The following is a 14,991-nucleotide window of genomic DNA, read 5'->3' on the forward strand; positions in this document are numbered from 1 at the left end:
TTCTGTTTTCAATGTTGTCAGAATTAAATGTTTCAGAAATTCAGTTTCAAACAAATAGAACCTGAACAAATACAAAAAGCAGGTGAGACGGGCCTTCGTACCTTTTGGTAATAAAGCTCTACAGTGGAAAGAGTGATTGTCCCTGCCCACTTGGCCAGAACAGGAATGGTAGGCAATTTGCCCTGATGTGTGTGTGTGTGTGTGTGTGTGTGTGTGCGGCACAGCTCCAAGAGCCGCTCAAGTCACCGCGTCTCGTTATTGGCGCTATTTAAACCAATGTTGTAAAATTACTTCTGCTCAGCCCAGATGTGCTCACTTGTGCACCCGTGAGCCGTGATTCCACTGGAACGCGTCTGACCTTTGACAGACGCACTCTGAACTTCAGATCTTCAGCTCGCTGTTAATAGCCTGAATGGGAATTATTTCTTGATTATTTTGTTACATCCACAATGTTCTGTGTGTGAGGTTTACAATGTCAGAACACCTGCATGAGACAGGGTGTTAATTATAATCTGCCAGAATGACTCACCACCTTCAGATTTCTCCAACACCGTTAAAAAAGATCAAATGCGGAACATATCGGCGTGCGCAGGCCAGAGTGCTGAAGCTCGGCGCATTGTTATTATGAGGCTAGGGCACATGCGGAGGACACGCGCGCAACAATATACTTGTTTTCAATTACATTTATTGTGCCAACTTACTTTTTCTTAGGCCCACCCACAAATGAGTTTCTGGCTACGCTAATGGTGACATATGACAGACTTCTCTGAGCTCTGCAGCCATTACACTTTTCACCTCGCGCACCCCCTAGCGGCAGCTCGTGCACCCCGAGGGGTACGCGTACCACACTTTGGGAATCCCTATCAGGGATTTTTATTAGTAAACCTGCTAATATGTTTCCCCTGCTAAATTCTCACCCCCTTACACTTATGTGTCAAAAAAGCAAATACTGCTGCTTTTCCTCTGCAGTCTAATCATGTCCAAACTCACTTCAATAATCTCCTCTGGAAAACATTTCGACCGTCTCTATAAAAATCCCTGCCTCTGCATCATTTCATCAGTAAAATGGAGTCAAATCCACATTCTGTCATCTGCTAAATAAGGAAATGTTGCAACAAATACATGATCCAACATCCACAATGAGGTACACAAGCATGGAGCTGCAGAGCCGAGGTCAGCACTTATTACCCAGAGACAATCAGCACTTGTCATTGTTTTTCATACTCAAAGAGCATAACGTGACTTCCACTAATCCACAAAGTAATTACCAAGAAGCTTTTCACAGGTGCCAAGGATCGCGGCTTACATTTTAAATAAAATATAAACAAGGGAAAAATATCAAACCCATTAATCTTTCATTAAGCTTGCCGGATAAAAAAGAATCACTTAAAGTATCATTCGCTACCATCACTGCAAGGGCAGAAGCCCCCCGCTAACATCAAAGGCTTCTCAGAGAAACAGAGCGGGAGCGAGTGAGTCAGTTAGCTGAATTTGGCTGAGAACCAGCTCCTTGTTGGCTTTTAATGTGAACACACTCATAATGGCAGCAGAGAAGGCACCAGCGCTCTTTAGTGGGCTTTGTGGCACACCAAACAATTCACTGTTGTTGTTCAAAGAACAGCTGATTCAGGCTGAATGTTGACAAAGGTGGAGGACTCGTCTTCAGCTGGGGCCCATCTTTGTGTCGCTCAGAGATCAGAGGCTTCTCATGGCCGAAGAATGGGAAGACTTCGTTTGAAACACACACACATATATACACAAACTTGTGGCGCAGCAGGAGGAGTGGCTGACATATTTGTCGGGCCTATGTAAAAGCACCCTCTGACTCATTTGTGTGTCTGGGTGGGGCATTTCCAAACTATTTAGCAACTCTTAAACGTAAGATGAGGCAGTGGTTTTCTATCGTACGTATTAAACTATCGGATGGTTTGACTTTGCAGATGTGGCTGCTGTGGTTAACGACAGCAAGGCCACAGACCACCTGACAGGAACACAATGCTGGCACCGACGTCCCGTCTTCTCAATAAGTCTCTCACAGTTGTTTAAATTCGCTTTATCATCCTGGCGGTGATGCCAAGTAGGTTAATAACATGCAGTGGATTAAGGTTGTAGCATTGGCAACGCCGCTAGACTGAAGAACGGGTTCAGCGGGGAGGAAAATAAAGCTATCACAATAAATGTTCCTAACAGGCCTGTGCTGCAGTGCTTCGCTTTCAGGATCCAGTGGCATGTTCGTTTCTGTCTCCGTGTACGCTACACAAAGCAGGTGATGTGCTTCACAGGCCCGCTACATTACATGACTTAGTCATGGCTCCCACTGAATTAAACACAGGGAAAGACTTTCTTTTTATCTTCTGCCAAAGAGCTAAATCTGACCACTGCAACCGACGCTCGCCCTCCCCTTTGATAGTGAAAGCATAGGAGCCTCACACGTATCAGCTCGGCCTCGTTTTTTAATGATTCTCCCGCAAACGTTGACAAAAACAACAAAAGTAAAGCAAAGAGAGGATTCCCCCTGCAGAGCAAACACTCCACATTTACACGGGTGTTCTGTTTGCTGCACAGGTGAGCAGCTTCCTGGTGTAAATAACTGGACTGGACATGTGTTATCCGTAGCTGGATGCAGCGCCTCGGCTCAGAGAACACACCAAAATGTTTTTCTGGGTTTGAGCGACTCATCTTTGCTTGTGGGGCATTGTGATATTCTTGGACAAGTAGGGATGAAAGTCTAAGGTCCTGTGGCTAATGAGACACTGAGGCAGTGGGAATGATGGTTTTAATTACTGCCCAGGACTGGTCCACAGGGGGCGATTGCTGAAGAGCATGCTGAGTGTCCTGGGTTGGGAGTTCAGACTGATGCCAGTCATGCTGCGCCTGGCTGCCTTTGATGCTCACTTCCCTCTGCTTTATTCCCACATTGTGCTTATTAGATTCTTTGCTGCAGATGCTTCACTGCACCTTTGCTCAGAGCGACGCTTTGGACAAAGAAGGGCATGGTGACTGAGAGTTAAACTTTAAAGCCCCGGAAAGTTTCAGCGATGCATGACATAATCTGCTCTGGATTGCAAATCTGCATTGTGTCCATTCAACTGTGGATGTGTAGTAGAAAAAAACGCATCAAAAAACAACTACAACAATCTGTAAATGACACAGTAGAAGGTCAGATATGAGGCTAGAGGGGGTACTGTCTGTCTCTTCAGCTGCTGCATGATCTCTGTCGCTGTTCTCCTGCAGCTCAGCTGTGGACCAACCCTTGTTGACTTTTCAGAGATCACAGTGAGGCATCCTCATGTGTGTGTGTGTGTGTAAGTGTGTGTGTGTGTGTGTGTGGGGGGGGGGGGGGGGGGGGCTCTGACTCCACTGTGGTCAGACACCCCCACACACACACCTTGACCTCATACCCCTTCAAAATAAAATAAACAGTGTGGCAGACACATTTTTTCCGATCATCTATAAACGTATGATTTTGTGAAGATTCCTTGGACAAAACTTCTCTTGCCTTCCACATTTAGGTGAGCTTTTCAGTGCTCTTTTTTATATATATTTATATATATTTTTTTGCATTTATTCAGCCTGTAAACACAAGCTCTGCACCTCAAGGCCATCAGCTAGTTGGTTTTGTTTTCAGCAGAGCAGGAAAGTTAAAGTTAAAGTCCCATTAGTCGTCACACACACTGATGTGTGTGCGAAATTTGTTCTCCGCATTTGACCCATCCCCTGGGGGAGCGGTGAGCTGCAGACACAGCCGCGCTCGGGAACCATTTGGTGGTTTAACCCCCCAATCCAACCCCCTTAATGCTGAGTGTCAAGCAGGGAGGCATTGGGTCCCATTTTTTCAAAGTCTTTGGTATGACCCGACCAGGAATCGAACCCTGATCTCCCAGTCTCAGGGCGGACACTCTACCACTAGGTCACTGAGCTGGTATGTTTGCAGAGCTGCATGGGAACCCACTGGAACTGTGTCCTCGGTGCTCGGATTGTCAGGAAGTGAAAGATAAGGGCTGAAGCATTTCTAAAAAGGAGGATTGATACTTTTACACCAACATGGTGGAAAAGGGAAACTCCTGATTTTATGCCATTGTGGGATTATTTGATGATATCTAGCTGTCAGAAGTGAACGTCTGACACATTTTCAGGCTTTTTTCAGGTGTTTCTAGAGTACAGATCCCCACATTCATGAAATACGTGTTAGTGCAAGTAAAATACTCAAATTTAATGTTTTAACATGAAAATCCAATGAAAAAAAAAAACAAAAATATTGGGAAAATCTTTGTTTGTTTTAGGTTTTTCACTAGGAATGGAAGGCAGATTGAACATAATATATATATATTTTTTTACAGCACAATGGGCTCATTAAGCACGCTTCCACAGCAACCAAAGGATGTAATTTAAATTTTTATCTTCTTCCCTTTCTGTTTTTAACCCAGTAGCTGAAAGCAGCATGCTTATCCCTCACAGAGGACAACATTTCCTCTGCAGTGTTTGTCAAAGGAAGTGATCTCCACCTTCTGGTGCAGGATAGCCGTGATCCTTCTCCACCATCACTGGCAAAGTCAAGCTGCACAACAATAATGTCCCTATAATTGTAGCTCCAGCTCTGGCCTATATTCTATTGGAAACGGCGTGCGTGTTTGATGTAATGGCTGTGTTGTGTTTGTGGGGAACTCTCTGATGCCGAGCAGATTAGGTTCCACAAGAGATTAATCTAATTTTCGTAACCTGCTTACTGATACCGCGATGGAAGATCTTTATTTTTTGGAATTCCCTCTTGCTCTGGATTTGCAATCAGGGGTTCAAGCTTAATGGAGTCACTATGAATTAAGTAAAACGAACGCTTTGATCTAGTTTTGTTTTTAATGAATGAAGCAGGAAATTAGGTTGAAAACAAATGCCATGGATCCACACAGAGACGTGTTGGTGAGAAGTGTGTATTTTGGGGAATATGCAGCCAGTTTGATATACTAACTGTGTGCCATGTTTCCTTTCATCAGCTTTGGGCCGTAGTATCTCACAGAGCGTGATTAGCGTAAGCGTGGAATCCGTGCTGCTGGAGGCTGTGGGGCAAGCTTGAAGCCTGAAGCGCATTCATCAACGTCCCTGGCTGGGTGCACCTTTCTCAGCCTCACACCACTCAGCTTGCAGTCCTCTCACTGACACCATTTTCTTCTTTTTCTTTCATTTTTAATCTTTTTTTCCCAATAGTCTTTGTTGTTGTCTCCTTCTGTTAGAAATAGCTTTACTTTGAAGAAAACATTCTCCCTTTTCTATCAGAGCTTTAAAGGTGCAGCACCATTGTGGAGGTGGCACATTGTTCTGTGTGGAATAATGCTGAATGCTCTCTGCATGCACAAAAAATGTCACTGTACATTTTTGCTTCAAGCTTTTGCTCCTTATCTTCCTCCTTTTTTATGCAACAATCCGGCTTGATGACATTCATGTTCTGCTGTTTGCTTCATCTCTCCACAGTCTTCCTCCTGCAGGTAACAGTGACTAAAACAGATCCTCCCAGAACCGTCCCCCAGGTCTGAATTTATAATCACTCTTAGATCTCAGACATGAAAGACTTGCATGCATCCTCCTAAAATGCCCTCTGAGGTGGCAAGTTCTTTTTTAAATAACAGAATGTAGAGTTTGGCAAAAAATTGCAACTATTTGTGAAGCTTCTCTTGAAAGAATGGCATAAAATGCATTTCTGACTTTGTGAAATTATTTCATGATTAAACTGTTAAGTTAAATTCTCACAAAGTCTCCATAGGTTGGAACCCTTCATGTTTGCTCCAGATCTGATGACAGTGACTTTCATTTTGTTTCTCAGAGTTTAGCTCAAAATGGCATAAAGAAAGTCTTGAAAGTATATCATGTGACAAATAAGAGACCACTGCATCATTTATTAATTAATAACACTTTATTTTAACAGGAATCAGAGGTCATTTAACAATGAGAAGCATGTTCACTAGGTTTTTAAGAAACTCAGCAAAACTGCTGTATTTGGTCGAGGACACGTCCTGTGAACTGAAGTATTTACCTCCATCTAGTGGTCATAGTGGAGATTGCACCATATAAAAGAAAAAAACGGGAAAAGGAAAATGTGCCCTACGTAAAATGAAATCACTGCGCCATGAAAAGTAGTACCAAAGATACATCTTATTTATTTGTCAGGAAGTCAAATAAATAATATACATACAATTATTGTTTAAAGTATATACTTATAAAAGAAACATTTTTACCAAATAAAGTAAAATACTATCAAAGAAGGCTGATCAATTTGTGAAGGCGTAGGAATTTGTCAGTTGACTTTATTGAACAATAGCTCGGCGGTAACTACGTCGTTTGGTCTTTTTCTGCCGCCTGAAACTGGTGCTGGGAAGTTTCATCGATTAGAACGTGTAAATATCCAAAACATACGACTTTTCTGTTAAAGTGGAGTAAGGGATACCGTAAGTATATATTAAGTTACATCTTTTTTTGGGACTTACACGTGCTTTTGATAACATTTGAACGGCCAGCAAATGGTAGCCAATTTATCTAACATTTTTTGTTTTAAATTTGAATAAAGCGCGTGTTTTTTATTCTATTTATTTTTACTTTTCAGTTGAAAACCGTTGGAAAATGACTGGTCGGGCACGAGCAAGGTCACGTGGAAGAGTACGTGATCAGGAGACTGCAGTTCCAGGAGCGGTAAGTAAAGCTAATATGATACAGGTTATAAGCAGGCATTTAAAATGTTTGCAAGTTGATCCGCCATTTAACCGGAAAGGAAGGAGAAGAAGAAGTTTGCAAGTTGATTTCTCTAGTTGCTACACCACTCCTGACGGGGCAGGTTTAGATCGGTCTCATTGACATGTATACTGGACAATTCGTTTCCATAGGCTCCAATAAGTTTTTAAGGCAAAATGGGAGATGGCCACCACCGCCATTTTGACCGTGTCACAGATTCTGTTAAGCACAGACAATTCCAAAAAAAGGGAAGAGAGTTGCAGCTGAGGGTGGGGCTGTAAGGCTGGGATCAAATGACGACACCCATCGAACTGAAGCGATGTGGCTACAAGCTAACTCAAAGCTAACGCGGAGGTGGAAGCTAAGCTAACGGAGGTAGCAACCTAGCTGCAACCGTAGTCCTAGCTGCAACCGTAGTTAACTGTGCACAACACCAGAGCTTCTGAGTCACAGATACGCCGGGCTGACCGCTGGGTAAAACCGGGTGGAACACAGAGGTCTCCCGAGAGCTCCACAAGCCGGCATCCGCGCAGCAGACTAGCGATCAGAGCTGCCGCTGGGAGTGGTTTCCATCCGAGAGCTCCACGATCAAAGATGCGGGAGGGGACCGTACCAATAGTCGGAATCCAGCTCCTCCCAACATGTTATATTTCAACCCATTTTCTAAAATGCAGCGGTATGTTAAATGCATTGGGTTTTACCCTATTACATTTAAGTTTCATGGTTAAACAGTACATGTTAAAATCTAAGCTCAGCTAGTGCAAAAGAGGCAGTGACCTAAAATACATAAATATAATTTTACTTACCGAAAAAAATGAAGTGGAGACTCATTGGACGCTCTATTAGTGCAATTAATACCACAGCAAGTCATTTTGTCCAACAATTGCACAAATAATATCCAAAAAGAATGCACAAACGCTACAACTAATGGTCTAAGTTGAGAGACTTAAAATCGCAGAACAGTTTTCAGGCGAGGCCGAAGCTCAGACTGAGCCTTTCCCCGTGGTCTGATGCTCATTAATTATTCAGAATTTTAGGCATTTAATATGCTTAAACAGAAGAGTGACAAAAAAATTCACCCCCTCAGAGTTGTCATGAGTGTAAACTAGATCTATTAAACCTAAAACATGTTTTGGAACCAGGCTGTAAACATGTTTATTTCTGCAGTGAAATTGGTATTTTTAACATGGGAGTCGATGAGGATTTGCTCCCTTCTGACACCAGCCTCCAGCGAATGAGGATGGAACTGCAATTTTTGCCACTTCCATGTTGGCTTAAATTTCAGACCCGAATTATGGGGTCTTGGATCAGTCTCTTAAGAGTGTGTCGGCGTCCAGGGGCAGGATGCTGTTGTAAGCATGTCTTAATGGCTAAAAATTGATAAAGTAGGGCTGCAGCTATCGAATATTTTTGTACCATACCATACCATACCATACCATTTTATTTATAAAGCGCATTACAACCAGACAAGGCGCTGTACATTAAAAGATTACAGTTAATTAACACGTAATGAGTAATTGAGTACTCCATCAAATCTTATCGATTAATCGAGTACTCTAATAAATTAGTCTTTTGTGTTTGTAAACCATTATATCAAATAGCATGTTATAAAATATGAAAGACCTCTTAAAATGAGCAAGCCAGTTAAGTTTTATTCAAAATTAGTTTTCAAAACTTCAGCGCTTCAACTTTATTTCACAGTAAACCAATGCGAGCGGCTGCGGCCCAAACGGCACCTGAACCGCTCACGGCACATGCGCAAACATTTCTCGCTAGCTATTTCCCTATTAACACATGTCCGTTTTAATTTCTACACTTTTTTTTTCTCACACAATAACAAGGATTGCCGAGAAAGCATGTTTGCCATGGTCATGTCAAGCTATACTGATCACAAAACATTAATTTACTTTTGTTTTCCTCTGCCACTCTCATAAATACCCGTGTCCTCCTGCAGCAATCCCGAGGGACAACAGACATCAATAACAACACAATAAAAAGTCAAGATGTGTAAAAACTGCTATTTTTAGCACATTTTAAGTCTGACGTATTGCTACCAGATGCACAGTGTGAGCTGAAACTGAGTGCTACAAATTAAAAAGTCGCACAGTGTACAGAGAATATATAGAAATACAGGCTAAAATGCATTATCTTGTAGAGGCTCTGAGTCAGCTTGCATAAGTGACATTTACATGTGGATGTCAGGTGTTGCAGCATCGAGGATGTGGTGTTGTGGTAGGCTAAATCCATTTTACAGTATTTACACTGGACGACATTTTCTGCCTTGGTCCCACACCTTTGACATCTTCTGTCTTTTTTGCGCTCTACCAGTGTCCACGTTGTTCGCCATGGCTTAAGAGAAAGTTAAGTTACATTCGCTACTCGTGTGTGCATTCAGTGCAGTGTGTATGTGCATCACTTATTTCGGTCCAGGTGAAACATGACCCCGGGCGATTGCAAAGCTATGAATTTATTAAGCATGAATTAAACGAAGCCTTGAGGCAGAGAATTTCACTCAAGGATTTTTTGTACTCAAATTATTCGAGGTACTCAAGGAATTGTTTCAGCCCTAATAACAAGCACTTACAGTTTGATTTAATTAAAGGTTTACGACCCTAGTCACAAATAAAGTACATTTTTCCCCATGTTTTTTAATCACTATAAATTTAATGCTTACAACTTAACCTGTTTTGTTTGCAATGCTTAGCCTACATCTTTATTAAATGTGTTTAGCTGTAACTTATAATTCTCTAACATGTACACAGGTTGAAATCAGTTCTGCAGAGAAATTCTCAAGATCAGTCTGCTTTGTTTACAAATGTAGTTAAATCTTACCTGCATTCTAAATAAATACCATAAGGTTAAACCCAAAATGAAGGAAGGATTTAGCCAAATAAAAAGCATGCTGGGTCATCCTTTTACAAGTAGAAGATTTTGTCCTCCAATGACTCAAGTGTATCGTAAATTAAAGTGAAGCCTGAGGGTTAAATAATGCTCCCAAACTTTTGAGCTACTTTGCCGACTCACCATGTTTTCTTTCTCCGATGATGAAGGCTGATCTGGATGGCTACTACTGCGCATGCTGCTCAGCAGCAGAGGCGGGAAGCAGCTGCCAAATGTGCAGCAGCAGGCAAGACTAAAAAAAGTTTGTAAAATATAAAATGCGTCGACTATTAAATCAACTACTATGTTGACGTTGCCTTGGCGAGTCATGGCAGCCCTATTGCGTAATCAACCCGGCCAGGCTGGGCAGAGTGGAGAGGAGCAAACCCGATGCTAGAGCTGAAGTTGAAATCTTCATCCAGCTTTTTTTCATTCGCACTAGGGCTGGGTGATGTGGCCTACATTCAATATTACGATATATTGACTATTTCACCACAATAACGATAAATGGACTATAACGACTGGTATGCACAGAAACCAAAGTTGTCCACTAGATGGAGTTGTCACATTTATTACGTTGAGTCACATTTCTACGTGACTCAAGGTGGTAACTCCTTTTAAAGGGACATGAATGTTGCCAACATATACACATCTTTTCTTTATCAAATTTATTGACACAGGGAACATTTTCGATAAGTCAGAAATATTGATAACAATAAATTTTCGATTAATTGCCCAGCCCTAATCCACCTTAGTGATGTGCGAGTCATGAACAAATAATTAAATACTCGAGAATCACTTAACTAACTAGTGAATAGGGTTGTCACGGTATGAAAATTTAACCTCACGGTTATTGTGACCAAAATTATCACGGTTTTTGGTATTATCGCGGTATTTTTTAAACGGTGTTGCATATGTTCAGAAAGCATTGATAGTCCTGCTCTACACAAACTGAAATAGTTCTGAAAAGGTTTAACAGTGTTTATTAAACCTAAGATAACACAAAGCCTTAGCAAAAGTGCAACTTTTCACAAGTAAAGGAACAAATAGCTTCTTTTTCTGGAACATGTTACAGTAGTCAGTGCATGTTTAATTTATACAAATCCAAACATTCAAAACATAAACAATATGTAAACAAATCAAAGAAACACCACTTGTTTTCTCATATACTTGTTTTCTTCATTATCAAAATGAAAATCTAAAACTCCAGTCCACACTTGACTTGAGCACTGTACAAGTAAACCTTAAAAAAATATGTATTTAAAATAAATAGCCACTTTAAACAAATTACTAAAATAACTACTACACTATGTAATCAAATCCAAATGTTCAAGTATAAATGGCATTGAATAAGTAAACAAATCAATGACAAGGAACTAATTGTATATTTCTCTTCATCATCAACAAATAAGATGCTTCATCCAGCAACAGGGTGTCCGACACGGTTTAAATGCTGGCAGAGGACGCTGCGGCTGCAGTATATAGTGACTCGTTGCATTCTCCCTCAACCAAAAGTCCTCACGTCATGCATTTGAGCTAAAATGCTAATGTTAACTTACCTTGCACTGGCTGTAGAGACGTGGGTGATGGTCACTCAGATGTGCCATTAGATTCAAAGTGTTGCTGCCTTTTGCAGACACTTGTTTCCTGCACGTTCTGCAAACGGGATAGCAGTCTTCTATTAACTGTCCCTCAGCATTTTTCAGAAATCCAAAATATGCCCATACTTCCGATTTAGTCTTCTTTGAGGGCTGATGGATGTCCTGGGCGCTGCCGTCTCCTCCTTCGGCCATTATTTCAGCTTCAAAGTTTTGGTGCCGTTGCAAACTAATTACTGCGGAGGTGCTCCGGCGTCCGGCGAAAATAGGATCGATTCTATTTTTGCCGAACGCCGGAACAGAGGGCGGCGCACGGCGCCGCACTGCCGGAGCACGGCCGCAGTAGTGGAATAGCTCTGATTGACTAGAACGGGACCGATTTTGCTCCGGCGTTCGTGTCGGAGCGGAGCGCAGCGGAACGGAGGTAGTGGAATTTGGGGGTTAAAATTGAGTTCGGAAGCGAGCGGCTGCGGAAGGCGGGGGCGGACCGGAGCGGAGGTAGTGGAATTTGGTGCGTGTGCGCGCCGCGGGAACTTCAGCTGAAGCGACGGTGGCTGGCCGAAACCGCGGCCACGGTAAACCCACCGAGATAATTTAGTTTTTTAAAAACTGGACGGTTATTTTTATTGTCAACTTTTTTTACCGGGGTTTACCGCTATACCGGTTACCGTGACAACCCTACTAGTGAATCACGATTCACTGCCCCAACTGACTCATGCCTGTTACTGTTGGCAAACTAATTTCATAAGTAGAAATATATCTGGCTCATCATTAAAATTGTTACAAAAAACAAGAGCAAGTTTAACAAAAGCATTTTCTTACCTTTTCTGGGCTGGGAGCTCATTAATTCACAGTAGCAATGCTTTTCTAACAGCACGTTTGAGTCACTCCTGCCCTGTCTGAGAGCTAGCTTGCAGTGCTAATTGTAGTGTGACAGTGTGAGCATCCTGTCACAATGTCCCGATTGATCATGCGCCCTGGCTACTTGGCCAAGGGGATGTCCCTTTGGCTGACTGGTTAGAGTGTATGACTCTCACCCGGGAATATGGGGATCGAATCCCGCCCGGGCCCTCGTTTCTCCACCTTGCCACAGTAGCATGATCAAGTAGGGCTGCTCAATTAATCGAATGTTGATCACGATTACGATCTGAGTTTTGAACGATTATAAAAAACAAAACAAGCCGATTATTTGCTCCTCCCGCTTGCGCTGCCCTGAGTTGCAAATGAAGCGCTCCTCCCACAGTGTTGCCAACTTAGCGACTTTGACGCTATTTCTAGCAGCTTTTCAGACCCCTTTCTTGACTTTTTAATTCTAAAAGTACCTAGCGAACATCTCAGAAACATCGCTGGTAACCCTTAGCTACTTTCTGGATAAATGTCGTCGACATTTCCTGCAGGTTAGCTAAACACTCCGCCTGTGCTCCGGACCGTTCTTCACAACATTAGGAAAGGGAATGATGCAGTGATGTGTCGGTCGCTAAAGACAGCTCTCGGAGCCGGCTCGTTGTTGGATTAACCAGAGTGACACACACACACCGCACCTGCGGACTCCTGAGCAGCTAAAAACAGCTAAATGTGCGCGTGCAGCGTGCTAAACACACGTGCATCTTGCCCGATTGCTGTGAGACCGGGTTGGGGGGTGGGGGGTGCAGCAGTGGTTGGGACAATTACTACATTAACTGATGGACTTGTAAATAAATAGTTTATAAATAAGGTAGAAATAAGTTCCTCACGCTGATAACTAATAACTAATCTCTCTGAAGACACGGTGCTAGTGCACGCTCCTACAGCATCTTGACACGACTCAATACATGTTATGCAACATTTTGTGAACATCAATTTATTTGCATTTATTTGTTATAAATGCCACTGTGTAATTCTTACTGTCAGTATTTGCAAGATATTGGTATTTGGGTCTGTACTGGTTAGACTTAAATGAGTTAAACCAAGGTCTATAGCCCTTGGGTCATAGACTATGAGCTAAAAGTAAATTGGTCTTTTTATCCTGGGAATCAGGAGTTATTTTAGTGATCATCTTGTTTCTTATTTTTGTCCTGATTGTGCCCTGAGCAGTTTTATGACTGAATAAAAACAAATAAAATCAACATAAATTGAAAAATCGTCCTAAATAATCGTGATCTCAATTTCAGTCACCATAATCGTGATTATTATTTTTGCCATAATCGAGCAGCCCTATGATCAAGTCACTATTACTCTGTAGCTTGCCTCACTCAGAGGACAAATAACTCACTCACCCCCTCCCTCACGTATTTCAGCTCATAGGAATCACTCAGTGGAAGCTTGCGGTAGTACACGACTCAAAAACCCCTAACTGCTGTCTTGAGTCATGACACATGCCAGCCTGGCCTGCCAGACTTCTCTGTTTATTTCTGCACAGAGAAAGGGTCTGGGAACTCTCCTATTCAAATAACCCCACCCCGTGAGAATTCTAACCGAGCCAATCAGCGCTGAGTAGCATATGTCACACCATAATGCTGAGTTTGTCAAACATGGCAACTGAACCGGAGTTTGCTGCGGCTTTCCTCTGTTCTAAATGACTTGAAGTCCTTTAAAACCACATGTAGAAGCGCTAAAAGCCTTTCTTGTAAAGGAAGATGTTTGTGCAGTTGCCAGACGCCTTTTTTTTATTTTTTTACTGCAGCTAAAAAACTACATCACGCGGTTCAGTCGGCATTTCCGTCTTTTTTTCTGATTGGTTATTTTTGAGCTGCCTAGTCCAGCCCCTCATGTGCCTCTCTGCCTGTAAGTTACCAGACTCTTTCTCTGTGCAGAATTAAACTGAGGACGAGTCTGGCAGGCCAGGCTATCCCTCTGTAGGTTTAAGTCTTCCCTCAAAACACACTTATTTTAGCCTGGCTTATCCCACGACTGTCTTCATACTTCAGCGTGACACTTCTCTATTAGTGGCAGCTTGTGACATTCTTCTGTACTTTTTACCTCACTAACGTTGCTCATTTAGTTTTTACTTGTTTCTCTGTCTCTTTCTCTATGCTATTTTTAAATGTGCTTTATAAATAAACTGGTATGGTATGGGATAGGAGTCACCCAGTGGAAGCTCGCAGTAGTACATGACTCACTAACCCAGTTTTCAGGTCATGACACACAACTCACAGTACGAATCACTATCACCCCCCACCGGGTTTCAGCTCATAGGACTCACCCAATGGAAGTTTGCAGTACTACACAACTCATTCTCCCCTCCCTCACTGCTCTCAGCTGCAGAAACTCAGTTTTGTAGTGAAATGAACTTTGCCCTGTCTTAATTATAACCAATGAGATGTGATGATTCCATATGAATATAACATATCAACCTGATTGATCTTTGAATGTTTATTCAGAAGATTATAGTGTTTTTCTCTTTCCCTCAAAAAATCTTAATTTTCTCCTGGTTTGGCCCAGCACAGTTCACTTCCCAATTGTAGCAACAGCCTTATATCATAACCACATAAGTGGAGAAAATGTTCTGTAGCAATGAGTGAATTTGCTGTTGCATTTAAGTGATGCTAACTATTGTTTAACATTTGAACTTATTTTCTGATTTTTTTAAATTTATTAAAAAAAACAGGTATGGGATGTTTTTCTGTTTTTGGAGCATCAGAAAATGTTTTATGGTGGAGGTGATGCTTTAAAGTCACTGAGAAACAGCATGCATGCAGTTTGTTGTTTTGCTGCTAATACAGCAGCAGGTGCAGCTGCATATTTTTTCAATAAAAACAGAATGTTGTAATGGAATTCATGCATTAGTTTTTGTTTACTTTGAACCCAGAGCAGACAT

The 14,991-nt window shown here is 42.0% G+C and overlaps 1 protein-coding gene across 3 annotated transcripts in view; it reads left to right on the forward strand.

Annotated features, from left to right (window-relative positions):
- The window catches only part of LOC139063606 (oocyte zinc finger protein XlCOF6-like), a 158,028-nt gene that overhangs the window by 125,698 nt on the left and 17,339 nt on the right, over positions 1 to 14,991 (forward strand). The window contains exons 2-3 of one of the 3 annotated variants that reach the window (XM_070545971.1): positions 4,992 to 5,522; positions 6,593 to 6,678. In XM_070545971.1, the coding sequence (XP_070402072.1) occupies positions 6,610 to 6,678 (69 nt within the window). In that variant the 5' untranslated portion in view covers positions 4,992 to 5,522; positions 6,593 to 6,609. Of the gene's footprint in view, positions 1 to 4,991; positions 5,523 to 5,578; positions 6,438 to 6,592; positions 6,679 to 14,991 lie in introns of those variants that run through there. The other 2 variants (XM_070545970.1, XM_070545973.1) reach the window with 2 other exon arrangements.

The sequence above is a fragment of the Nothobranchius furzeri genome, chromosome 17 (genome assembly GCF_043380555.1).
Source record: "Nothobranchius furzeri strain GRZ-AD chromosome 17, NfurGRZ-RIMD1, whole genome shotgun sequence".
Classification (NCBI taxonomy): domain Eukaryota; kingdom Metazoa; phylum Chordata; class Actinopteri; order Cyprinodontiformes; family Nothobranchiidae; genus Nothobranchius; species Nothobranchius furzeri.